Source organism: Terrapene carolina, unplaced genomic scaffold (assembly GCF_002925995.2).
Source record: "Terrapene carolina triunguis isolate 2854851 unplaced genomic scaffold, T_m_triunguis-2.0 Scaffold85, whole genome shotgun sequence".
NCBI classification, from domain to species: Eukaryota; Metazoa; Chordata; order Testudines; family Emydidae; genus Terrapene; species Terrapene triunguis.
The window spans coordinates 25943583-25970481 of NW_020664436.1; the positions used below are offsets into that span (position 1 = coordinate 25943583).

The window sequence follows — 26899 nt, forward strand, 5'->3', positions numbered from 1 at the left end:
CTTTTCTTTCTTGTTCAACTAATCACAGAATGAGGCTATATTAACTGAGTTGGAAGGCCATCTGGCTCCAGTGACTGCAGCTGAGTTTTGCACCTGGGAGAGAAATATGCTTATATCAGTCTCTGAAGACAGAAGCTTTAAGGTAAGGAAATTATACTCTACTTTTAACACATGTAGTCTATTGGAGTAAAATGGGCATTTCCCCCTTTAAATGTTTAACATAAGAATGGCCATACTGGGTCAGATCAGTGGACCATCTAGCCCAGTATACGATCTTCTAACAGTGGCTAGTGTTAGATGCTTCAGAAGGAATGAATAGAACATGGCAATGTATTTAGAGATCCTTCCACTGTGGTCTAGTCCCAACTTCTGGCAGTCAGAGGTTTAGGGATGCATAGAGCATGGGACTGAGTACCTGACCATCTTGGCTAATATCCATGGATGGACCTATCCTCCAGGAACTTTATTTCCCTTCTCTATACTTTTTCCAATTCTAATATATCTTTTTTGATATGGGACAACCTGAAATGCACAAAGTATTGATAGTGTGGCATTATATTTTCTGTCTGATTATTGATACTTTCCCTAATGGTTCCTAACATTCTGTTAGCTTTTTTGACTGCCACGGCAAATTGAGCAGATGTTTTCAGAGAACTATCCACAGTGACTCCAAGATCTCCTTCTTGAATGGAAACAGCTAATTTAGACCTGTCATTTTGTATGTGTAGTTGGAATTATGTTTTCTGATGTGCATTACTTAGCGTTTATCAACATTGATATTTAATCAAGATGATATAAAACAAATACCCATTGATCCCCTGCTCCTTAGTTGAACTGGTTGGGAATTTCCATCAAAATAATTTTTTTGAAAGAAAAAATGCAGTTTCCACAAAATCAGAATTTTCCATCAGCAAAATCTAAATTAAATATTTTGCGTCAGGTCAGTTTGACCCTAATTGAAATATTTCAGTTTGTTTAACTGAACCGAAAAGTTTGATGTTGACCAATGTGAAATGAAACTGCATCTTCCTATGCTGTTGCAGTGCCTCATGGGAGTTTTAGTTTGGATGCTTCATACCCCCATTTTCTCCTATGGGCAGGTTCCTTGGCCAGACTACATCTTCCATGATGCACTGTGGTCTGCCCTTTGATCAAGTTACGTGATAGGGAAATGTAGTCTGGCTGGGGAGCCCAACCCATAGGGAAAAATTGGAGCATGAGACAGGTCCCACGAGGTACTGTGTTACCTGAGAAAGATGCAGTTTAATGTCAAACTAACTCTCAACATAATGTTCCAAGTCAGTTAAACACACTGAAATAAAATGTTTTGTTTCATTTCATTTGGACATTTCTGAATAAAATTCTTTTGTAACTTTTTGTTCAGTGAAAATGTTTGTTGTTTTGACTTATTATTGCTTCTCTGCTGTCAGTGGAGCTCTCATTTTAGTGTCACTGCGCCAGAGGGCTGGGGCGAGTTCCTTGCACTCTTCCAGGAAAGTGGCCTTGCGCATCCCAAAGTTCTGCAGCCAGTGTTCGCTATAACGATGCGATCCTACCAGTCAGTGCTTGTTTCTTGGGACAAGAACTGACACTCCACTGTGTTCAGCTGCTCCATGACTGTCAGCAGCAACCAGGAATTGTTTCTTTCCATGGTTTCCAGCAGGATCTATTTGAAAGGAATTGTCATATTCTGCATGGTGACTCCTCTAGCGGCTCTGGAAATACTGGAATCAGGCACGTGGTGTTTGCAATAGTGAAGAACTGTGTGGGATTCATGCTTCTGTAGAGATGGTGAACGCGTGGGTTTGATAGGCTTTTGAAAACAGGCACGAAATATGGGCTGTACAAGAACAGTGGGATAGCTACCCAAGGTAGCTCTCTGCATCATTGAAAGCACTGCTAGTGATGATGTGCTCCACCGACACAAGGACCGTAGCATAGACATGCACAACCAACTTAGTTTCTGTGGTGGCTGTGTGTTGACTTGACTTAACTAAGTCGACTTAATTTTGCAGCGTAGACATGCCCTGAGTGTTCTAGTGAAAATTGTTTTTTGATTTAGCTGAGTTAGGAAACTTTGAAAATTGTATTTTGTAGTAAAATTTTAACTATAACGTGCTATGTCATTTCTTAAGGAAGCTTGTGACTTGCATTTGTGCATGGCTAGCTTAGGCTTTGTCAGCACCCAAAAGTTGTACTGATTTTAACTAAATTGTTTTAGAAACTGGTTAAACTGGTGCAAGTTCCTTGTGTGGCCACTCCAAAATCCGTTTGAATGTCTTTATGTTGATTTAGCTTAAGGTGATGAGGATCTGACATAAGTTAAATGATATAAAGCATTCTTAAACCCATTTAAATATGTCCTCACAAGAGGATAGCACTAATTTAATTAGTTTCTAAAATGATTTAGTTAAATTTGTCTATACACACGTTTTACCAGGCTTAAACTGTGTAGTGAACAAATGCATCTCATACGGAGTATGTTGAACAGAACCCTGTCTAGTCATTGCCTTTTTTAATGTCTGTATTTCTCTAGATTCATCACTTGATGTAGATTTATAGTTTATATCAGTTTGCAGTGTTTTACTTTTTACTTCAGATATAATTTTCTTATAATTTTATTTTTCATAATTATCTAAATAAATATTTACATTTTAATGTACGTTTTTTCCAAAGGTTTGGGACTATTGTACTGGATTGCTAATATACCAATCAGCAGTGTTAACAGGTATGGTTTTCTTTCTTTGTATGCCTGCCTTTGAAAGGAAAGCACCTTTCACTCTAAGAAAAAAATAAGTGTCCACCTTTGTGGGTTGATATACTCAAAATAGCACAGTTAGCCGGTAAGTACTAGGCCTTAATTTGCAAATTTGAAGTCGGTGGGAACTGCAGCATCCCTGAAAATATGGATTTAGTGCCAAGTTAGAAATTTTTGGCCTACTTGCGTAAAATATAACTTGCCTAACTAAAGGTATTGCATGTGCACATTTTATCTGTGTTAGTATTAGTGACATGCTTGAATTAATGCCGTCTCATTTAGAACATATAGGTATTTTATGTTATACTAGTCCCCATTATATCTGAGCACCTTGTTCTTGTCATTCATGAGATGTTATGTATGGCACAAGGGAATCTTCCCATTGTGTGTGCATACTGTAATAGCTTTTACATAAATGCTGTGTTAATATTTTCTTAGGACAATCACAATACATGGCATTTCCATGCTATTTATGCTCATTTTTATTCTAATTAGGATACACACATGATGAAAGGAGCTGTTTTGTTTTTTTTACCACAATTTGAGAAGGCACATTAGCATGTGCTTATGGCCCATTGACTGAATTGGCACCATATTTTTAAATATAAAATCTGATTTATGTGTATTATAAAAATAACTGCATTTTTTTTAAACAGCATTTCCTTTGCTAAGTCTGTTCATTGATGAAGAAAATAAACAGATTATTACAGGATGTGCTGATGGGCAGGTGAGAATTAAGCAAATGCTGTAAACATTAATTTTTGTCAAAATATCAAAACATTTAGGAACATCCTGTGTATCAGGAAGTGTCACAATCTCTGTATTTGGAATTGTTACAAAGACAACTTTAATTAGCATAATTCACTGCTCTAAACCTTAATTTTGATTACTGATAGCATAGAACTGAGCTTTAAAACTAAATGGAAAAACTTTTCTAAATACATTGGTGAAGCTGTTTAAAATCACATATCGGTAATAGAATATACTGTGTATGCAGACTGAGAAGTTGCAAATTTGTTTTAAAATGAGGTGTGAAAATCAATTAAATTTTTTATTTATTGGCCAATCAGCATAACTCTAAGCTAGAAGTATATGGGCGAGTCTTGCTGGGAATCTTTGCAAATTGAGATCTGTGGTAATTTGTAGTTTAGTCAATCTTTAAGATTGTTTTTTAAAAAACATCTTGCTATAGCCATAAAATGCTTTATTCACCCACTGCACCAGTTCAGAGTAGTGTGGATAAAATGAAAGGCTAGACTGTTGTAGTGTCCTGAAAGTGTAAGCAATAAAGGACATATATGAGCCAATGAGATATCGCATGCAAGTTTCCAAAGGTTTCTATAACATTTTATAATCATTTCAAAAAGATGATGGGGGAGATTTTCAAAGGTACAAACAGCAGTTAGACACCTAACTCCCATTGAAAGTCAATGGGGGTTAGGCTTCTTACTGCCTTCTGGCCGTTGAAAATCTTCCTTGGTATTGTTAAAACATGAATACATGTGATTGATGTTTTGTGTTAAAATTCTGCACTTGTGATATTAAAATTTCCTAAAATATGCTGTTTAAGCAATGAGATGCTCCAGTGTGAGGGGTAAATGGTATTAATTTGTTATTTAGTGTTTTATCAGCCTAATTATTAACTCCACACTGTGAATGAGTGTTATCGTCAGTGTCAAAAAACTAATGCTGACTGATTCTGTCCTCCTCCTTCAGCTTTGGATCTTCAGTTTGCTCAGTGGACATCAGTACCGTTGTGTGGTACATATAAACTTAAAGAAAGAGCGAGATAAATTCTACAGCAAAACAGGAAAATCTAGACAACAATTAGGTATTGTGATGTTTCTAGAACACTTTTCTATGTTATGCTTTCATTCATATTGTATGCTACTGAATGTATTCTCTTTATAACCACCATTAGTTGAATTCTGCCCTCAGATTTTCATGTACAGTTCTCACTGAATTCAATAGAAGTTAAGCACGTGTATCTAGGAGGACAAAGGTTGCCCTTTGTGTATATCAAATGCTGTACTTTGTGGATTAGATACTGTTCTCATTGAAGGCAGTAAGAGATTTACCAGAGGCTTGAAAGGAGAGGAGAATTGGGTCCTGTTGAGTTGTCACTTGTATAACTGGAATAAACATTTGTTAATTCCTCTGAAGTTCTAAGAATCTTTATTTGTGCTATTTGCTTTTCCTCCCACATCAGTGTCTCTATGGCATAGTGACTGTTTCCATCTGATAATGACAGGACTAGGTTTCTGAGACCAGTCACCCTAAAATAGCAAAATAGAGTGGTGGTGTTTCAGAGAGGGATGAGGTATTTCTAGTGTGCTGGCTCTGGTATTCCCATCTGCTGGAGCAAAGGCCTCTAAATGTGATCCCTCTTCATGCTAGTACATTGTGCTACCACTGTGCTAACCTTTTTACTTCTTTATTCCATTTCAGTCACTTTTGATCCATTTCACTAGTCTGATAATAGTCAATGTCTGTCTTCTTTAGATCAAATACAGAAGTTTTCTAAGCTGTACCTCACAAATGACAGGAGACCAGAAGAAACAGTGGAAACAACATTGCCAGTCCTCAGAATTGAACACTGTGACCAATCAATAAATTTAGGCAAAGAAGAAAACTTGTAAGTGCAATAAATTATCATTGACTATTTGGCTGAAAACCGTGCCCAGCAATTTGATTTTGGCTCTCAAATTACTTTAATTGCAGGTTATTCTAATTTCATGATACAATAATAACATTAGTTTGTTCATTCAGTGAGATGCAAGCCCTAGTAATTTATTCTTACTTAAGCGGAATATATAAAATAAATTAGCTTCTACTCTGAAAAGTAATTCTTTTTTTTTAAAGAGGTATTATGAGATTCCATTTTTATGATAAAAAGCAACAGAGAGTCCTGTGGCACCTTTAAGACTGCCACTGCACACTAAGTGGATGTTTCAGACAACTATCCACAATGACTCCAAGATCTCTTTCTTGAGTTACATGCGTAAGTAATCTTTCCATTACATGCGTCTGACGAAGTGGGTATTCACCCACGAAAGCTTATGCTCCAATACATCTGTTAGTCTTAAAGGTGCCACAGGACTCTCGGTTGCTTTTTACAGATCCAGACTAACACGGCTACCCCCGATACATTTTTATGATCTCTCTGTTTCCAAATCAACAGTGCTCTGTTTGCAGATTAAAAAGAAAAGAATCTTTTACAAGTACACTTCTACCCCGATATAACGCGACCCGATATAACATGAATTCGGATATAACGCGGTAAAGCAGTGCTACGGGGGGACGGGGCTGCCGGATAAAAGCAAGTTCGATATAATGCGGTAAGATTTTTTTGGCTCCCAAGGACAGCGTTATATAGGGGTAGAGGTGTACCAGCACTGCAAACTCATCTTGGTATCTAAAAGTCATGCTTGGTTCTTTCCTTCTCACGCATTGCTGACAGTGAGAAAAGTTCTCCAGGCCAAACGGTGCCCATGGCAACACTTGTGTAATCTCATTGCTCTCAGTGGGGCTGTAAAGGTGTAACTCACTGGCCTTGCAGTTGGACTCTATAAACTATTTTGTTGATGTACAAAAAGGAATAGAATCCAGCTGCCTCTCTGATAGTTTTATTTTCTCTGCCGGGTTACCAGCAGTGAAAATAAGCTTTTGCTAAATTTTATCTCTATTTGGAATAAATTTTTTTTAAAATGTTGATCCAGCTGTTTGTTTATTTTGACATCAAAACATTGTTAGTCTTTGTCATAAACAAGTTTTTATATTTTTCCTAAGCACATTTCTCATTCTTTGGGATTATTGCCTTGCAGTTCAATTATAGCTCTTTCCATAAGAGCAGTGGCTGAAATTGCAACAGATCAATCTGGTCCCTTGCCTTCTGTGTTTGAGTAGTGGATTTCATTTTATAAAATTGCCAGTGTTACTGCCTTAACACACATGTGGACATTCTAGGTTTGTTCTGGCCTTGTTAGGGTGGCATTTTCCTTAATTCATGCCAGTTCTTCTCTTCTCATATCCTGATTATGTCCAAAGATATCTTTAGTTAAATTATCTTTGCTGGGTTCACGTTATAGGTGGGTAAAATTAAGGGAATATATGAATATGCATAGTGTTTGCATATATTCTTTTTATATAGAGATTTTACATTGTTCCTCTCAATTATTGCAAAATGCAATAATAATAAAAAAAAGCTTACTGTGTTATTTTGGTTTAGCACTGTCAAGTGGTGAAATTATATTCTTTATTTTAAATTCCATTTTAAACCCAGTTTGGTGCTCTTACCCCCCCGCTCCCTCCACCCCCCAAACTCTGGTAGTGGCACAAGGAGGGGAATAAACAGAAAGAGAGCAAATCCTGATTATTATTTTTTTAAATAGATAATAGCAGGCCAGATTCAGTCATCCTTATTCATGTTGAGTAGTATTTTACTGAACAAGTAGTCTCAGTAATTTGGTGTTAGAACACCATTCAGTCTTTCATGGTTGCCTTCTGTTTTTTCCTATAATTTTGAATGCGGTCTTGGAGCATCATTGGTTTTATTTTTATTTTTTTTGCTGACTTTATTACTACATTTTCACTGATTACATCTTAGACTTTTAATTCCTGAAGTATTGGAAAACTGTACAATTTTCTCAGTCTTCCTTTTAGGGTCTGATAGAAAGCCCATTGATGTCAGTGGAAAGATTCCCTAAGCCAGTTGGCTCTGGATCAGATTCTTAATGGGTGGTGCTGAAGGAACTTATAGTTTACTCTGAAAAGCAAAATGATAAGTGCAGATCTGACAAAGCACCCAGTCTAGAAAAAACACGTTGCTATTAAATCTTCAATTTCATGTGTAAAAATGTATGTTAGTGAGGAAGAGAGTGGTCCACAAAGATCCACCAAAAACATGTGCATTTTGACTGCATTGCTTTGATATTATTGGAGGAATGAGAGAACCTGGAGAAGTTTGGGATTTTACTAAGAAGGTTTTGCAAAATATTTGAGAACTTTCTGCAGGAAAATATTTTCCCCACAGGGTATAGTTCTTGCCCCTATTTTATTTGGCTATTACAATGCACATATGACAACTTTCTGTACTCCTTAATGGGTCTTGCATTTATTGTGGTTCACTAAAGTGTATGCAGCAATATTAATACTTAAGAATTATTTGTAAATGAACGTTAGATACATGTACATAGAAAATATCCTAAATATTAAGCAAAAGAATTCAGAAAATTTGGCAGAGCACCTTATAGTTGCTTGGTAAGAACAACATTGTGACAGGATACTAGATATCTGAGTTAGGGAGTAATGCCAGGGCTATTGGTCACAGGATCAGTGGAGATCATATAGGTTGTGTACTAGAAACTTTGTGAAAGAGAAACTGGTGGTTGTCTGCTGTTTTATTAACCTCTTATTAGTCTGACAGTAGCATTCACAAATGTCTGTTAGATAAACCTGTTTAGAAACTGAAATTCCTGTTGTGCGAGGAATTCCAAAATGTCTATATATATTTTAAGAATCAGAACAAAAAAAAACAAAAAAACCCCAGACATTTTGAAACTTCCTGCAGAACGAAATCCCCTAATTTGGTTTCAAATAAATTGAAATGACATTCTGTTTTGACATTATCTACATTTTATTTCAATACTATCAAAATCATTTGGTTTTGACTGTCAATTAGACTTTAGTTATATATGTTTATAATATAATATAAAAGTCTCAATGAGTATTTTGACATGTCATAATATAAATATGTTTATGATTATATTATATATTTTTATATAAATTGCTAACTGGTAATTAGTACTGCAATGGCTACTTGGTATTAGAATTAGTAATTGATATTTAATTGTTTTTAATTGGTACTTGGTTTGTTCAACCGGTATTCTACCTGGTCACTTGTAATGGGTCTAACTGGTATTTTGTTTAGTAATTGATAATTTTCTGTTATAGTTGGTATAATATAGAAAAACAGGGAGCCCACCCAGAAGCCAGCCAGCTAGAATTCTGGGGCAGCCTGCCTGCCAGGTGGGCATCTGGGGAGCCAGGCAGCATGCCCACTAGGTGGGCAACTGGGGAGCAGGCTAGCTGGGGATTCTGATTTTCTGCCAACCTGCTTACTCAAGTGGGCAGGTGGGAGGCAGATCAGGCAGGCCAGCTTGCCAGCCTATGTGGCTTCCACTGAAAATGTTGACAGAACTGGCATGTTTCCTTGGAACATTTCAATTCCATCAAATCAGCATTTTGCAATGGAAAATTTCTGACCAGTTCTACTCTTAGGATGTCACTCCACGAGATAAGAAACTTCCCAGTCATAGTAATCTGATTAGGAGGAAGACTTAAAAATAAAAATACATTAGTAGAAATCTTAAAAATACAAAAAAATTACCACACTGTAACTGTTATATTTCAGGAATTGTAGTAAATGTTGATTCACCACCATAAAAGAAACAAATACATAGAAGCAAAAAGTCCATATTAAAAACACCATCTGCTTTTTCCCATTCATCTTTTCTGTTTGCTTGTACTGTATTATGATTAGTTTGGCTTCTCTCTTTCAGAACCTAAACATTTTGAGCCGTTACAGAAAATCATAAATATTTCTATTCTTACTTCTCAAAGCCTGTCAACTTTTCTAATTTACTTGTATTTTCAAAAAATCTCCATTTAACATTGTAATGCCCAGTTTCATTTTTTTGGGATGCAATTTTTCTTTGTTTGTGTGGTGGTGGAATGGGGAATAGAATGCTTGAACAAAGCAGATTGTGTGTATCTTAAGTGATAAAAAGGAAAATGTACAGATAACTCTTTTTCTTCCGTTTACAATTAGTTTTCCTGCTGTAAATGCCAGATGTTTGTGGATAGGAAGCTCTACTGGTTTGTTCATAATTAACTTGGCAAACTTTGAATTAGAAGCTGTTTTACATTATAAAGGTATGATCATAAAATATTTAATTACAGTTTGATATGATTCATAAGTATTTATTTTTTTCCCCTCTGATCTGATGTGAATGATATAAGGATTTGTATGCAAAAATGGTTGCATAGGGCTGAAAGCCAGGGCTCCTGATCAATACGTGGTTAGAATTCACATGCTGTCCCTTTTCCTAGTTGTGCTGATCAGTTGCACTAGCACACTGTTATGTAATGATTAGTAATGAATTTGCATCTAATTTTATAATTTATTTATGATTATTAGACATAAGGGCTTTGTTCTGGTTGCACTTTTACTGATGTAAACTGGGAGTATCTTTATTGAAGACAATGGAGTTACACTGGTGTAAAATTAGTACAGAAGTGATTTGCACCCAATATTTTCTCTGATTGAATTTCCTGTTAAAAAAGGGACAATACCATTTTACAATTTTTCTGGTAAAGATTACAGTGGCCTCACCATTCAGTTTGCTGGATCATGCGCATTAATGAGGAAGGCAGTTAATGGGAAGGTAAGCACACAATTACTATGTTTATTAAACAAGTTATTAAGTATTCAATAACTTTCAGGTGAATGGTGCAAATACTGTTCAATTACTTTTAAACTTCTCTGCTTTATTTTCTAAAGTTTTGTTATCAAAATGTTGAAAGCATGCTGAATAAATTTTGTTTTACTTGCTGTGAATTGTATAGTACTTTTACTGAAGGTGGTTGATGATTCCACTGTATAGTCAATGAGTAACTTTAAAATCCCCACCACGTATATACTATTATTAGTAACAAAAACTTAAATAGATTTTTCTAGTTTTTGATATGAACCCCAGAAAGTTATGTCAGGAACAACAAATGAGGCAGGTGCAGGTGCTCTGGTGAGGAAGAAGACATAAGAAGTCTTCCTCTCTCTTTCCCAAACAGGGCCGGCCCACAACATTTTGGCACCTGAGGCGGGGAGCTCAAATGATGCCCCCATTCCCCCTCGCTTGGGCCAAAACTTTGAAAGGTCTCAATTCTGCCTTCTTCCTATTCTACTCCTCTCATGGTACTGCTCTGCTACCTCCCCAATAAAGGAGAACTAACAACTTAAAATGCCTTGTTCAAAAATGTTAAGTAACACCTGAACAGCAAATGTAACTTTTCTTGTCTGCATAGTAAACACTGGCATTTTTATCTGTTTGAATAATCAAAGTGATGCTTTCCGTGCCTTTTTGGTTGCGAAGATTTGAACTGCTTCCTGAAGGTCCACAGTCTGGGCCAGCTCATGCTCTATTGAGATGGTTGCAAGGCCAACCAGCCTCTCCTGTGTCATTGTGGAGCGTAGATGTGTTTTTATTAACTTCAGCTTGGAGAAGCTGCGTTCTCCACTGGCAACTGTTACAGGAAGTGTTAGAAGTATGCGCAGAGCAACAAAAGCATTTGGAAAGAGGGTGGTCATCTTATTTGTGTACATATATTCCAGAACAGCCTTTGGAGTTGATCCTACTGAAATGTATCTTGAAAGGGCTTTCAGTTCATCACCTAAATCACTCGCATTAATATCACGCATGTCATCATGTGTCAACACTGTCTCTAGTGACCTGCATTGCTGGTGTAGGTCTTCTTCAGGTATAGTGAGGAGTTTTGGAATATCATACAACATCCCAAATATACTGCTGTGTTCCTTGAGCTGCATGAAACAAACATTCTTTAACTGACTGTATTGCACAATCTAGCACCTGGTTAAAAAATTCAACTTTGAATTGTTGTTTGGGGTCTCTTATGGGATTATCCCGTGCCTCATAATCAAAATGTCTTCTTCGGTGACTCTTGTATTCTTGAATGGGTGGGAAAATAGCTTCAGTGTGAAGTTCCTCTGCCAACTTCTGTGCACTCTGTAGAACGTTTTGAAATCCCTCATCTGACCGGTAAGACTGTAGGTATGACTTTGCTTTGTCCAGTTGTTCCATTGCTCCAGATATATCAAGGTCAACACCTTGGAGTCTCTTGCTTACAACATTTATTTCAAACACTATGTCATGCCACAACACTAAGCCACACAGAAATTTGAAGTGATGTATGTTTCTGGTGATTCCATTTCCCTCTGCCACTGTTCTCCCACGAACAGTTCCTGTCATAGCATTATCCTCCATAATGGCAACTATGACATCCTCTATCTTCCCAATTTGGTGTTTGATAGGCTTTATCGCCTCCACTCGACTTTCCCATCATGTGGCACTCAGTGGTTTCAGTGTCAGAGAGGATGTTCCCAGATGTTGCTTCAAAATTTGCCATCAATGAGTTGATGCAGAGAAAAATACATATATGCTTTGAATTACATTAAAAAATTCAGCAGCCTCACTAGAAGCTGATGCTGCATCACTGACCACCAAGTTCAATGAAGGAGAACTGCATGGAACAAAAAAAGCTCGAGGGTTTAACTCTGGGATCCGTGTCTGCACTCCTCTGTTCTTTCCTCTCATGTTGGCACCATTATCGTAGCCCTGACCTCTCATGTTAGCTATCTCAATTCCCATATCTTCCAGCTTTTTAAGAAGCAAATTTGTCATACCAGCTCCTGTAGTATCATCAATGTCAATAAATTCTAGAAAATGCTCTCTGACAGTCACCATTGCAGGGACATTTTCACTAGGTTCTGTTGTTGTTGTTGTTGTTGTTACAAAATGCACCATTAAAGTCATTTGTTTCGTCTGGCTGATGTCAGGTGTGCAGTCCAGAATAACAGAGTAATATCTTGCTGACTTCAGATCTGCCACAATCTTCTGTTTGACTTTTGTTGCCAGAAACTGTATGATCTCATTTTGAATTGTTTTTCCAAGGTAGTGGTGTGTGTACATTTCTTGGGTGGTGACTCTTCTTAGATACTCCTGGAGAACAGCATCAAATTCAGCCATCAGCTCCATAATTTTAAGGAAGTTTCCATTGTTTGGCACATACAGCTGATCTGAAGTGCCACTCAGTGCTAGGTTTTGGGTAGCAAGCATTCTTACAATGGCAATGAGCCTTTTCAGAACATTTTGCCAGTAAAGAGACTCTGATGCAATCTTCTCTTGATGCTGATCATCTATAGTGGCCTTTAACCTTAGTCTCATCTCAAGCTCTTTCCACCTATGGAATGCTCTCTGGTGATTTGCTGCCTTCTCATGGCATGCCAGATTTCTAGCCAGATTTTTCCAGTCCTTTGTTCCTGTAGAACCCAGTGTGGCTGGAACATTCTACTGGAACAGTTTGCAACAAAAACAGTATGCAGCATTCTGGGTTTTTGAGTACATAAGCCATGGCCTCTCCACTTTGTCACCATTGGGGATTTCATGCCAGTAATGTGTTGGATGGAAACTTCTATTTTCATTGTCTTTGGGGAACATGAAATTTTTCACTTGCTGTGGCCCATGCAGTACAAGGAAGTCCCTCAGGCTACTGCTCAAGTGGGTCCACAGTCCTGGATCATCTAGACTTAAGGAACTAAACTCAGCACAGCTGTTTCTTGCGCCTCCACCACACTCTTCTCTGATCTACTCTTTTCTTCAGGAATGTGCATGGTTACATCCATTTGAGATGGAGATATGGATGCTGCAGTAGCTGCCATGTCACCTGCACTCTGACTAACTTGACGATCAGGCATCTCCTCACCGTTCACATCCTCACTGGGGCCGGAAGGCTCCCCGTGAACATCTGTGTCTATGTATCTCAGGAGAGCTCCTTCCAGCTTAGATAGAAAAGCTTCCTTTGCTTTCTTTCTTTTTCTGAATGCTGCCCCAGAGGGGCGTTTTCTTCTTTCACTCATGACTGCTGTTCTGTTCAGCTACAGTGACTCTCAACACTCAATTGAAGGGGACAAATAAGCAGGCTGGTAGGAGGGCCTGAGTGAGGGAAGATATCAGCGTCTTAAGGGCCTAACTGGCTCCTACTACTTCAGTTGACTGTTCTCCTCAAATGGGTTCAGGGAAGCAGCAGGAAATGGGAAGCTCCCTGAGAAGCTGGTGTTAATCAGTCCAGGCTCCTGGGGGTGCTAGAGAGGTACATAAGAGGCTCCTCCTCCTCCTCGCTCTCCCTTCAGCTCCTGCTGCTTTCTGTTAGTCCTGCTCACCTTTTCTCCTGCCTACCTGTTATGTCTCTTGTGCCCTCCTTCCTCCAGCACAGCACTCCACTATCTCTGTGCATCTAGACCAGAGAGGATACATATGCACCACCAGGAGACACAATTTTCTACACTCGGGGTCCTAGTGGCACCCTCCCCACAGTCTGACACATGAGGTGGCCGCCTCAGTTTGCCTCATGGTAAGGCCAGCCCTGTTCCCAAGCAAGCTGCAGGGCAGGATCCCTTCCAATCCTTTTGAGAGAGCTCTGAAAGTTATTTGATGATGTGGCAGCTTGTGCACCACATCAAGAAAGCATGACCTGTTACTTAGGGCATGTGAGTTTTTCCTGCTGGTATGGCCTATTTGCTGCAGTGCTTGTTGCCCACAGGACTGTGAACTGAGCCAAGGGCCTTATTCCTACTTAAAAACAGGAGCGTTTTTGTTTTAAAGATGACTTCTGCTCACTCATCCCTGCAGCCCAGGATCTTGATATAAATTCACTTCCTTGAAGACCCACGGAATTTCCTCCTAGATACACTTCCTTTTCATGCTACTTTTGTGGTATCAGGATTGTAGAGGGGGTTAGAGTTCACACTTCACCCCAGGTATGCAGGCCAGTTTGGGGTGCAATTAAGTTCCTTAACCAGTTTGAACATATGTTTAGGAAGACAATGGCTGCCCTCCTGAGTACTGCTTAACCCTTTGATTTTATTCGGGTGGATCTAATCCATCTAACAGTTACTGGTTTATTTGCAGTTTTCATGAATGGCATTGAATAATCCCTCACTTTCTGCTGTCATCAATAATGTTTATCTAGAGTTATAGCTTAATTTGAAGTGAGGGGAATGTTACATCATGGTCTTGTCACTGCAGGTTTTCTGCTTGCTTACCTCGATGTTTGAAAATACGATTGCTTTGCTGGAGATTAACCTTGCTGCTTTGATGAGATCTCAGCAGAGTGATTTTCTCTTATGTGGAAAGGAGAAGAGGCTTTCAGTTATTGCAAGGTATGCGATGGTTTCAGATATTTCATGGTTCTAGTAGTGTCCCCATAGGTGCTCCACTTCAGATGTGTTTATATTCCATGAACCTTTGATCAGAGATTTTTGGTGGCAGAGCCCATCTGGCCCATGCGTGCACTCTACACATCCTCCAGCCCGGCACTGAGACTATATAGGGCTGTGCAGTCGAACCACCCTCAGTTCCTTCTCTGCTGCTTCGTCCTGAGACAGATTGTTAGTGTGCCTTTCTGTTCAAAACTACAAACTAATTACCCTTCCTACTTATCTATGTACCTAGTGAGCTAACTAGCTTGTATTTTGAAGGGTTAGTCTTAATTCCTTCCCCCTTCTCCTCAGATCACTGTTGCTCTAGAGTATGCCAGGCTCTCTAGGCTTCAAACGGTGCCTCTCTTGCCAGAAAGCTCTCCTCGTCAGTGACGGATATTCCCAGTGCATCTGCGGCTTGGAGGAGTCATATGTCCCTCAAAAGTGCTCCGTTTGCTCTGCTTTCCTAGCTCTGCCTGTAAAGAATTGAGAGATGAGACTCTGACTCTTAATGGTAGAACGTTCTCTCCATTCAGTATCAGATCCAGGCCAGCACCTCCCCCCGGCCATCAGTTATAAGATTGGGATACTCCATCCATTTTTCCTCCCTTCCTGCTGTCCTCTTTTCCCCCCCCTCCCCTGTTGCTCATCAGGGACTCCTCTAATGAGTCATTCCTAAATCAGGAAGTTGACTTCCTTCTGCGTATAGGAGCCATAGAAAAGTTCCAGTTCAGCACAGAAGGGAGGGGGCTTCTACTCCAACTGTTTCCTGGTCCTGAAAAAAAACGGGGGATGGAGACCGGTTTTAAATCTAAGACTCCTAAATAACTTTTTGAAATCTCAAAAATTCAAGATGACGACTCTCTCACTCTCTGATAATTCCATCATTATAACTGGGGTATTGGTTGTCGGCCCTTGATCTTCAGGACACCTATTTTCATATCACCATTCATCCATCTCAAGCGATTCCTTTGCTTTTTGATGATCAAGATCACTGTCAGTATTGAGTGCTCCCATTTGGTCTCTCTTCTGCCGCCAGGGTGTTCTGGAAGATGTTAGCAGGGGTTGCAGCTTACCTCGAACAACTGGGGATAATTATATGTCTGTCTAGATGACTGGCTACTCAAGGGCCAATCTTCAGTGAGGTTCTCTCTGCAGTAAGGATGGCAAGGTCCCTGTTCTGTGAGTTAGGGTTGCAGGTCAACATCAAGAAATCTATTTTGACCCTGGTGCAATGGGTAGAGTTTATAGGCGCCTCCTTAGATGCAATATCAGCCAGGGCTTACCTGCCCACTGTCAGGTTCCTGATGTTAACAGCTTTAATCTCAAAGATTCAAATCAGCCCACAGACATCAATAAGAAATTTTCTTCAACTGCTCAGACACATGGCAGCATGTACCTTTGTGACACTTTGTGCCAGGCTACACCTTTGATGTTTCCAGGGCTGGCTCAGGACTATTTAGACTCCAAACAAACACAGTCTGAGCAAGCTGGTGTTGGTCCCTTGTCAAGTTTGCGATTCTCTCGGTTGATGGAAAGACCCAGACAAGGTCTGTGTGGGAGTTTCAGGACTACAAGTGAGAGTTGGACTCTCAGATACTCAATCAGATCTTTGACTTGGGGAGTTCCAGATATAGATCTGTAACACGAGCGGACTCACCCCTGCAGCGCCTCCTGCTGGTCTCTCAGGGAATTAGCTCGACCCAGCCTCCGGAGCGCCCTCTGCAGGCCGGTGATCTGCCTTGCTCTCTACTTCTGGGCCCCATGTCCCTCCCAGGACCCCGGTGCCCCTTGCTCGGGATGCTGCGCCCTGGCAGTACCCACACGCTAGGTCTCCCCTCCCAGGGGAACCCCACCCACTAACCCTACCTCGCCTCAGTGTCAGGCTACTGCCAGTCACCATCTAGCCCCACTCCCTGGGGCAGACTGCAGTATCAGCCTACTCATCACAGGCAAGGTTGGGTTTGGGCCTACTGCCTTGGCCTATCTCCGGGCTTCCCTCTGCAACCCCCAGTACCTCCTGGCCTAACACTAGGCCGCAGCCTGGGGCTTTCCAGGCTGGAGCTCCCCAGCTCCCCAGCCCTGCTCCACCCAGGTACTCTGCTCTAGTTCCCTGCAGCCAGGCCCTTCTCTCTCTGCACTCAGAGAGAGACTGCTGAGCCTTTATAGGGCCAGCTGGGCTCTGATTGGGGCGTGGCCCAGCTGCAGCTACTTCCCCCAATCAGCCCAGGGTGTTCTCTCTCACCCCCCGTCCTTTCCAAGGGCTGTTTTTAAACCCCTCAGAGCAGGAGCGGGTGACCACCCCGCTACAAGATCATTGCCAACAAGAAGTGCAAATGACTTTGTTTGGTGGGAAGGGTGCTTAGACCATCTCTCACTAAAAGATGCCTTTCTTGTTCTGTGGACAAGAGGCCATCTCTGATACCTCTGCTTCTGAGGGTGGTAAACAAAATCAAGCATGACAAGGCCAAGATCATATTAATAGTTCTGACATGACCCAGACAGACCTAATTCACCTGTTGGTCAGGCAATGGCTCCTCTGTTCATTCCTCTTCTTCTCTCTTACGAAGCACGTCGGATGTTTCACCCTACCCGAGGATCCTTCATCTCAAAGCTTGGCTTCTCGATGGTTCATAGGAATAGAGACTTCATGTTCTGAGGAGGTACAACAGGTATTATTGAACAGTAGAAAAGATTCCATGAAATATACGTAACTTCACAAGTTGAAGAGGTTCAGCATTTGGTGTGATCAGAGACATTTTCCACCTGTTCACTCATCCTTCTCAATATTTTGGACTACCTTCCAGAGTTTAAAAAGACAAAAATTATGTAAAAGTTCTATCAGGGTACACCTAGCAATTATAGCAGCCTCTCATTCCCCAGTTGAAGCATTTCAGTTTTCGCTCATCCCACAACTGTGAGGTTTCTCAAAGGGTTGCGGAACTTTTCACTCAAATTAAGGAACCCACTCTAATTTGGGATTTGAATCTGTACTTAAATGCCTTATGAATCTTCCCTTTTGATTCAGTGGCTACCTCTTCCCTCATTAATTCTTCTATGAAGATGGCCACATCGCCTCTGGCTGAAGGGTTGGAGAAATAGGGGCTCCCATGGCAGGCCCTCTGTTTATAGTATTTTTCAAGGACAAAGTTTCCTTATGTCCCCATCTTAAATTTTAATCGAGGTGTCATAGGAGTTTCATATTAATCAACTCATACATCTTCCCATCTTTTTCCCAAAACCTTATCAGTCCAGGGAGGATGCTTCATTACAAACGTTGGATGTTAGGAAGGCAATAGCCATTTTTCTGGACAGAATCAGGTAATTTGGGAATTTACTCAGTTTGTGTCCATTGCAGATGGATCTAAAGGTTTAGCAGTTTTCACCCAGAGTCTCTCGACTTGGGGACTTCTGATTGTGCTGTATCATGCTACAGATCATCTGACATTCAGCCTCCTAGGGATTTGGTCCATTCCACAAGATCTCTATCTCTATGGCCTTGCTCAAATGTGTTCCTATTCTGGACATTTGCAAGGCTCCAACTTGGACTTCAGTATATACCCAAGATGTACCTTTTCCAGACATTATGCTGTAGTCCAGTCTTCAAGATCAGATACCGCCTTTGGGAATGCAGTTTTATCAGTCTTGGATGTGGCTCTGAAGCCCCATCCTCAACCTGCGGCTACTGCTCAGTAGTCACCTGAAGTGAAGCCCCCTGAAGGAGGAGAGGTTACTCACTCTGTGCAGTAACTGGAGTTCTTTGAGATGTGTGTCCCCATGGGTGTTGCACTACCTGCCCTCCTTCCCCTTTGCTTCAGAGATTCCTTTGAGGACTTTGCGGTTGAGAAGGAACTGAGGGCACTTTGACTGTACAGCCCTTTATAGCTTCAGTCCGGGGCACAAGGATTTGTAGGGCAAATGTGTGAGCCGAACAAGTGGTACTACCAAAAATCTCAGCTCAAAGACGCATGGGGTGTAAGCACATCTAAAACGGAGTGCCTGTGGGGGAGACACATCTGGAAGAACTCCAGTTACAGCACAGGGTGAGTAACCTCTCATTTTTTCTCAGTGTACAGAACTATGGATTTGTATTCTAAATCTGAAATACACAGATTAAAAACCATTAGAGGTTATATTGTTCCATGATCACATCTTATTAATCTACTCATTTGCCTATCACTGTAAAATACTGTAGTTTAGCTAATATAGTGGGTGAAATCCTGAAATCCTTGGCAGACCTTCAACTGGCTTCAGTAGGGCAAGCACTTCACCCATACTGTCTTGGACTCTTCAGTCAGTATTCAAATAAATGAGCAATGAATTGGGTTTTTTAAAAAAATTCTGAGAGCAGAGGCGGGCAAACTTTCTGACCTTTGAGCCGCATCAGGTTTCGTAAATTGTATGGAGGGCCGGTTAGGGGAGGGGGTCCTGGCCCGGCCCCCACCTCCTATCTGCCCCCCCGGGACTCCTGCCCCATCCAACCCCCCCTGTTATCTAATGGCCCCTCTGGGACCCCTGCCCCATCCACACACCCCACTTCCTGTCCCCTGACCGCCCCCAGACCACCGCCGCCCCATCCAACCCCTCCTCTCATTCCTGACTGCCCCCCCGGGACCTCGCCCCATCCAACCACCCCTTCTCCCTGCCCCCTGCTGCCCCATCCAACCCCTCCTCCTCCCTGACTGCCCCCCGGGATCCCTGCCCCCATTCAACCCCCTGTTTCCCCCCCCCCAACCACCATCCACACCCCTGCCCCCTGATCACCACCCTGAACTCCCCTGCCTTCTATCCAACCCCCCCTGCCCCCTTACCATGCTGACTGGAGCGCTGGAGGCGTTCCAACCACGCCATCCGGCTGGAGCCGGGCCACGCTGCCGTCGCCGTCACCACAGAGCACTGGGTCAGGCCGGGCTGTGCAGCTGCGCTGCCCCAGGAGCTCACAGCCCCGCCACCCAGAGCATTGCGCCGGCGGCGGAGCGAGCGAGCTCAGGCTGTGGGGGAGGAGGACAGCAGGGGAGGGGCCGAGGGTGAGCCTCCTGGGCCAGGAGCTCGGGGGCCGGGCAGGACGGCCTCGCGGGCCATAGTTTGCCCACCCCTGTCTTAGAGTAATGTTTTGGGAGTCCTAATCCTAGGTCAGGTTTGGCTGTGCCTGTGTGGTCCTTGTAACACCATACATTTGGGGTGGATTTAGTCAACTGCGCATTCTTTAAATTTGCACTTTGCAAAACGCTAATTGGTATTTCTCTGTCTCTATCTGATAGCCAAAAATATAACTTATAGTATTTTATTCTAATATGAAGATCGTATTGTGACGGGTTGGATCACAGAAAACCCCTTGGGAACTGCCAACTGATGTGCTGGGATTACCTCTGAGCCCGCTTTCCCTGGCAGCTTGGGACTTCAGTGTCCTGCCTGGTTCGAGCCAGACATGCTAGCCTGCTACAAACACAGACCCAGGTCTGAACAACGTCTCCCAAAAGCTACAGGCTTAACTGAAAACAGCTTAAGAAGTGTTCCTGTCTCCGACACTCAGATGCCCAGCTCCCAAAGCTGTTCAAACCCCAAATAAATCCGTTTTACCCTGTATTACGCTTATACAGGATCAACTCATACATTGTTTGCCTTCTATAACACTGATAGAGAGAGAGACACAGCTGTTTGCCCCCGCCCCCCCCAGGTATTAATACATAATCTGGGTTAATTAATACGTTGAAAAGTGATTTTATTAAATACAAAAAGTAGGATTTGAGTGGTTCCAAGTAATAACAGACAGAACAAAGTGAATTACCAAGCAAAATAAAATAAAACACGCAAGTCTATGCCTAATACAGTAAGAAGCTGAATACAGATAAAATCTCACCCTCAGAGATGTTCCAATAAGCCTCTTTTACAGACTAGCCTCCTTCTAGTCTGGGTCCAGCAATCACTCACACCCCTGTAGTTACTGTCCTTTGTTCCAGTTTCTTTCAGGTATCCTTTGGGGTGGAGAGGCTATCTCTTGAGCCAGCTGAAGACAAAATGGCAGGGTCTCCCAAGGGCTTAAATAGACTTTCTCTTGTGGGTGGAGACCCCCTCCTCTCTCCTATGCAGAATCCAGCTCCAAGATGGAGTTTTGGAGTCACATGGGCAAGTCACATGTCCATGCATGACCCAGTTCCTTACAAGTGGCAACCATTGCTTACATGCTACCTTGAATGCCCCAGGTAAACTTCTTATGTGGATTGGAATCTTCCAAGGTTCCCTTGTCTGTTAAGTGTTTCTTGATTGGGCACTTAACTTGCAAATTCCTTTCTTAAGAAGCTGACCAAATGCCTTACTAAGGCTACTTAAAATCAAACAAATAAACAGCCAATATTCATAACTGCAAATACAAACATGATACATGCATACAAATAGGATGAATATATTCAGTAGATCGTAACCTTTGCAGAGATATGTTACATGGTATATGTAGCATGAAACGTATTCCAGTTATGTCATATATACATTCATAAGCATATTTCCATAAAGCATTATGGGGTGCAACGTCACATGTATCTAATGCAATTTTGTTGATTTTTATCTTTAGTTGCTCTCTGTTGCCAAATTCTCCATTGTGTACTGAGTCTTTGAAGAAGGAAAGCTGCAAACCTACCAATAAAAAAAAACTTGGTAAGTGTAAACCAATCTTAAGGTGAACAGTCAACATACAGATTCTTCATAATATTACCTCGTATAGCTAACTAGTGCTATATCTAGCCAATATATTATTTTCGTTGTCAACTTGTAAGTTGCATTATATTTTCAATTCTATGCTTTATTTAGTGCTACTTTCCTTCTTAAAATGTACCTGTATAAGTGGTGGTCTTTAAAAAATTAAACTTTTGAGAACTTTCTGTAGGGAATGTGGAACCTTTGATTATGTGTCATGGCATGCACACCGAGGAGTTAGATAAAAAACATGAAATACTGTTGCTGGCAGATTGCAACATAACACTATTTTATTTCTTCGAATGATAACTTGCAAGATCCCAAGAACAGAGAGACAAAGCAGGCTAGTTCCTAAAACAAAGGGGCACAACTCACCTCACCTACTTTAGCTGTTTGCTTGCAAAATTGACTGCTTTTGGGTCCAGTTTTGCACACTTTCCTACAGAGTGCTCTAGTCTACAAGTAGGATGAGGACCCCACCTTGAAATTTGAAGTGAGAGTCTACAATTTAAGAGAGTTTTTAGTACACCACAGCTTTTCAGTTTGCACATGTGATTCAAGTTAGTTAGTTTGCTCTTTTCCCAAGGAGATTTACTATAATTTTCAGTATTGTCTTCTTTAAATTTGTATGTATTCATGGTCAGTTTTCCGGTCCTCCTCTTGAATGAGTTGTCTTTTGACAACATTTTTAACGAAAGCAAACCCCATGCAAATGCAGAGCTTACTTGATTGTAAAGATTTCAACCGGTCTACTTCCAATACCCATGGTAGCACATGTAACATAGGATTGTTGAGGTTGCTAGGCTCCCCGCTTTGTTGCAGGATGCCTCTCATTCCCCAAAGCTCTGTCTGAAGTGGGAATCCTAGCAGCTCCTAGTGCTCCAGCTGGGGAACCAAAGGCTAGCAGACTTTCTGCTGTGGAGCAGCTAAGTGAAATCAACATTCTTGTCATTTTCATGGCTGCTATTCAGTGAATGGCAGCCATAAAATTGACAAGAATGTCAGTTTCACATTTTGTTTCAGGAACACTGTAGTGTTTATGAAATGAAGTTTTTGAGGATCTCTGGTTCAATGGGAAATGTTGCTTGCATTCCAAATCAGAATGAAAGCATATTAATAAATACTGAAATCCCTGAGTTTTGGCTGGCTCTAGTCTCACATGCACTTTAAAGGGTTAAATTTGGCTCACTATCTTTTTTTTTTTTTTTGAGTTGACATGTACAAAATATTTAACTTCGCATTATAAAAATAGAGAGTCCTGTGGCACCTTTAAGACTAACAGATGTATTGGAGCATAAGCTTTTGTGGGTGAAAGCCCACTTCGTCGGATGCATGTAATGAAAATTTCCAGGGGCAGGTATAAATATGCTGGCAAGAATCAGTCTGGAGATAACGAGGTTAGTTCAATCAGGGAGGGTGAGGTCCTCTGCTAGCAGTTGAAGTGTGAACACCAAGGGAGTGCAAATTTGACACCATCAGATCAGGATTAAACAAAGACTGTGAATGGCTAGCCAACTACAGAAGCAGTTTCTCCTCCCTTGGTGTTCACACTTCAACTGCTAGCAGAGGACCTCACCCTCCCTGATTGAACTAACCTCGTTATCTCCAGACTGATTCTTGCCAGCATATTTATACCTGCCCCTGGAAATTTCCATTACATGCATCCGACGAAGTGGGCTTTCACCCACGAAAGTTTATGCTCCAATACATCTGTTAGTCTTAAAGGTGCCACAGGACTCTCTGTTGCTTTTTACAGATCCAGACTAACACGGCTACCCCTCTGATTATAAAAATAGTTTTAAGTATTTCAAAATGATTTTCTATAAGACTGCCACCAGTTGTACCCCTGTATTTGGCTACACCCATATAATATTCTTGACTTGGGTGAGCTCCACACATTTTACTGAGAGCAGAATTTGGTGCTCTATGCAAATTTTAAACTGTAATACAGTAGCTAGTTAATAGCTACTTTATAGTTAGTTATATAGTGATTTAATTTCCACGCCTTGACTTCTGTGAATGTTCAGAAATATGTTGGTAAAAGTTTTTTCTCTTTTGGAAAAAAAAATTCACATGGGAAATGAACATGCACAACCACAAAAATGTCACCTTCTATTCTTATAGAAGCACACAAGAGACAACTGTAATGAAATAGGCAACTAAAAAGGAAATGACAATTATGCACTATACTGTTCAAATGTCTTTAAAATTGAGTCAGTTATGCAAAGAAATATTAATAGAAATTATCAATTTTAAAATAATGTAATCATATTACTATTTATAATGACCTTTTAGACAGTAACTTCATGAGGACTCAGACCACATAAAATATCCCATACTTAGTATTAATTTATGATCATATAGTAAAGCTTCCATTATTGGAACTCTAGTTTGAAATACATGTTTTACAAAGTTGGTCATATGGCTAATTATTCAACTGTTCTGCCAGTTGTTTTAAGTTTTTGCTGCTGCTTCTAATATACTGTACAGAATCATTATTCTTGTACTTCAGGTGTTACTGCTTGTCCCCTTTGGAATGTTTTTCTCTTTAAGATGACAATAAGTTAGTTAATTTATGTTTAATTTGTACACAATAATTGTCAGTTACTGTAATTTTCAGAAGTTGAACATGCAGACATTATGAAATTCATCTTACAAAGGAACGCATGTTCAGATGCATTCTTCTTTTTAATAACAAAACTTCCAATCCAAGAGAACCAACGCCCACTTTGATTAATAGGACATACTAAAAGTGTATAATATATGATAGTAATATTGTTCAGATGAGGTTGACGTAAGTTTGACCTTTGTGGAATTGATCATTTAAAAAAATAATTCTGTTAAGACTTAATACTCTCTCCGAAACATTTTACAGCAACTGGCGAACCATTATTCCAGAACACATTGATACCTCTATGAAGTATTTAAGATGCTTCTAACAGGACTCGTGAAACAAAGTTTATATAAAATATTTGGCTAACTTGTGCTTTGTACTGGAAGTATTTTTATAATTAATTAATAGTGCTTGTGGTATATCTCTTATAGTTACTCTCTGAATTTATTATACTGTTTACACTGCTTTTGGTGTTCTGCAGCAATGTAGTTATAGTTTAATACAGTAAGAGTAAGAGAATTTTTGACAAATATAACATGGTAACAATTCTGGAGGTTTAAAATAGGCTATATTTTTCTGATATAGTGAAATCACTGGTTCCGTGTCAGTGTTAATAAACTGCTCCTGAGCTGAAAATTAGAGTTACCACATGATCCAAGGTTCTTTAAATAGAGGTTTGTAGAAAGTAGGTAACTGCTGAGATGGCATTTGAAGTTAGAGCGGAAGTTTTACGTGTCTTAAAAGGCCGAATTCTGTTTCTAGAGTCACATATGGTGCTCATTAACTCAACTGGGAGCTGTGTGTGTAGCTGGGGCAGATGTAAGCCTTACAGAGTGTAATCCGTGTCAGTTCATGAACAGGTGTTAGAAGAAACCAATCTCTTTTTCTTCTCAAGTGGAGGAAAGTGGTGCAAAAATAGCTGTTGGAACTAGTGTATGAGAAATGCAGAAGAAAAAAATATGTAAAGTAGTACAGAGTACATGAATCAACCAGATGAGATGACAGTAGAAAGGAGAACTATTCTGTCTTTGAATAATTGGGTCATCAAAAAAAACCATGTATGATTAAGCCGTTTGCTATTGTATGGGGGATGTATTTGTTGAACCTTGTCATAACATCATAGGACAAAATTGGGATGCCTTTTGTCTCTCATCATTGTATAATTATATATTGCTCAGACTTGTAGTCAATGGAGTTTCTAATAGTCAATAGCATTTGTAATGGAGATATAAGACATCTGCTTAGGGAGGCTGTTATGTATATAATTTCCCTTTGACTTTAGTGGGAGCAGGATCATGTGCATTCTTTAAAGTAGACTGATGTCTTACTTTCAGTTAGCTCCATAGTTCTCTGCAAAGAGTGCTTTGTGTGAGCTGTATAACGCTGTCAGGATAGTGAATCCAGCTATGTCTGTGTTCATAACCATTGGCAACTTATGACTTTTGTAGAACATCATCCAAGCAAAGTATATCAGGCTGTCCAATATATCCTTCAAGAGGGACTAGAGATCAAGGCATAATTTGTATGGTTTGTTCTCACACTTCTAGCAAAAGATCACTGATTTGCCTTTTGACATGAACCCCCTAAGACTCATGAACAGTGTGTTAACCTGCTGCCAGATAATATTCTTCCCTATGAATTTCATCGGGGGGGGGGGGGGGGGGGGGCGGGAAGGCTGCTTTAAGTAAAAGCATCTCATTACTTAAAGTTTTTCAGGTATTGGAAGAAAATTTTTGTCATCTCATTGTCCCAGTTGTATAGAGGTGGTGCAGCTACCTCCACAGATACGGCAATTTCTGCAGTATCCTTGGGAGATATTATTGAGTTCAGATAGCTTTGGAGACCATTGTATTATAAATTCAAATCTTATTGTGGGGAAATAGAACAGGGGGGCCTTCTTTTTAATAGCCAAAACTGTAAATCTGAAGGCCCCGAAATAAACCCTCCAACAGAGATCTGTTATGCTGACTACCCTTACACAGAGCAGTACAGGCCCAGGCCTAAGCAAGACTGAACAACACAGTTCTCTGCCAAACTCGGTCAAGGGTCATGACCAGAGGAGGGAGGGGGGAGGAAGTAACAGTGGTAAAAGCCTCGGCAACCTAATAACCACATGTTTATGAAATATAATAACCGCTTGTGTGAAGCAATAGGTAACTTTAGCTAAATGCAACTCTTCCTGTTGTTCCAGCTATCTGCAAAACCAGCCAATCATATACCCTCTTTGAGCGTCCTATGTTAACCCCCTTGTGCCCATAACCATAAAGCCCCGGAAAATAATATGTACCCTGACGAGAAATACCCCTAAACTGGTGCCAAGTACCACCCCTGGGGAAAACCACCAAGCGCCCCCGTACCCAAATAAAACACCCAATTCTCAGAAAATAATGAGGAAGGTGCCAGGAAGGGGGGACTGACCCCAACCCCAATTTCTTAACTCATGATGTATTGTTTGTACTTTGCTTGCGGTTTAATGAAATAAAAGCCACCTGCGAGCGGTCCTCGGTGTGTCAGTCTTCGGACTGCACCCCAGTGCACTGGTATGTATGTCAATAAACTGGCCTCAGGCTTGAGTCTGTAAACTAAAATCAATGCGTGGGTGTCTTTGACCACGACATTATGTACTATTGTGGGATTGTATATTACTTGTCTAGGGCAGTGGTTCCCAAACTTGGTTTGTGGTTTGTTCAGGGTAAGCCCCTGGCGGGCGTGAGATGCTTTGTTTACCTGAGCGTAAGCAGGTACAACTGCTCGCAGCTCCCAGTGGCTGCGGTTCGCCGCGGGG

General features: G+C 40.8%; 1 protein-coding gene across 1 annotated transcript in view; it reads left to right on the forward strand.

Moving 5' to 3' along the window:
* WDR27 (WD repeat domain 27) overlaps window positions 1-26899 on the forward strand; it is a 114687-nt gene that overhangs the window by 15314 nt on the left and 72474 nt on the right. The window contains exons 4-12 of the mRNA XM_026649529.1: window positions 29-142; window positions 2677-2728; window positions 3415-3485; window positions 4475-4589; window positions 5261-5393; window positions 9588-9691; window positions 10136-10203; window positions 14638-14771; window positions 21379-21461. Of these exons, the coding sequence (XP_026505314.1) occupies window positions 29-142; window positions 2677-2728; window positions 3415-3485; window positions 4475-4589; window positions 5261-5393; window positions 9588-9691; window positions 10136-10203; window positions 14638-14771; window positions 21379-21461 (874 nt within the window). The remainder of the gene's footprint in view (window positions 1-28; window positions 143-2676; window positions 2729-3414; window positions 3486-4474; window positions 4590-5260; window positions 5394-9587; window positions 9692-10135; window positions 10204-14637; window positions 14772-21378; window positions 21462-26899) is intronic.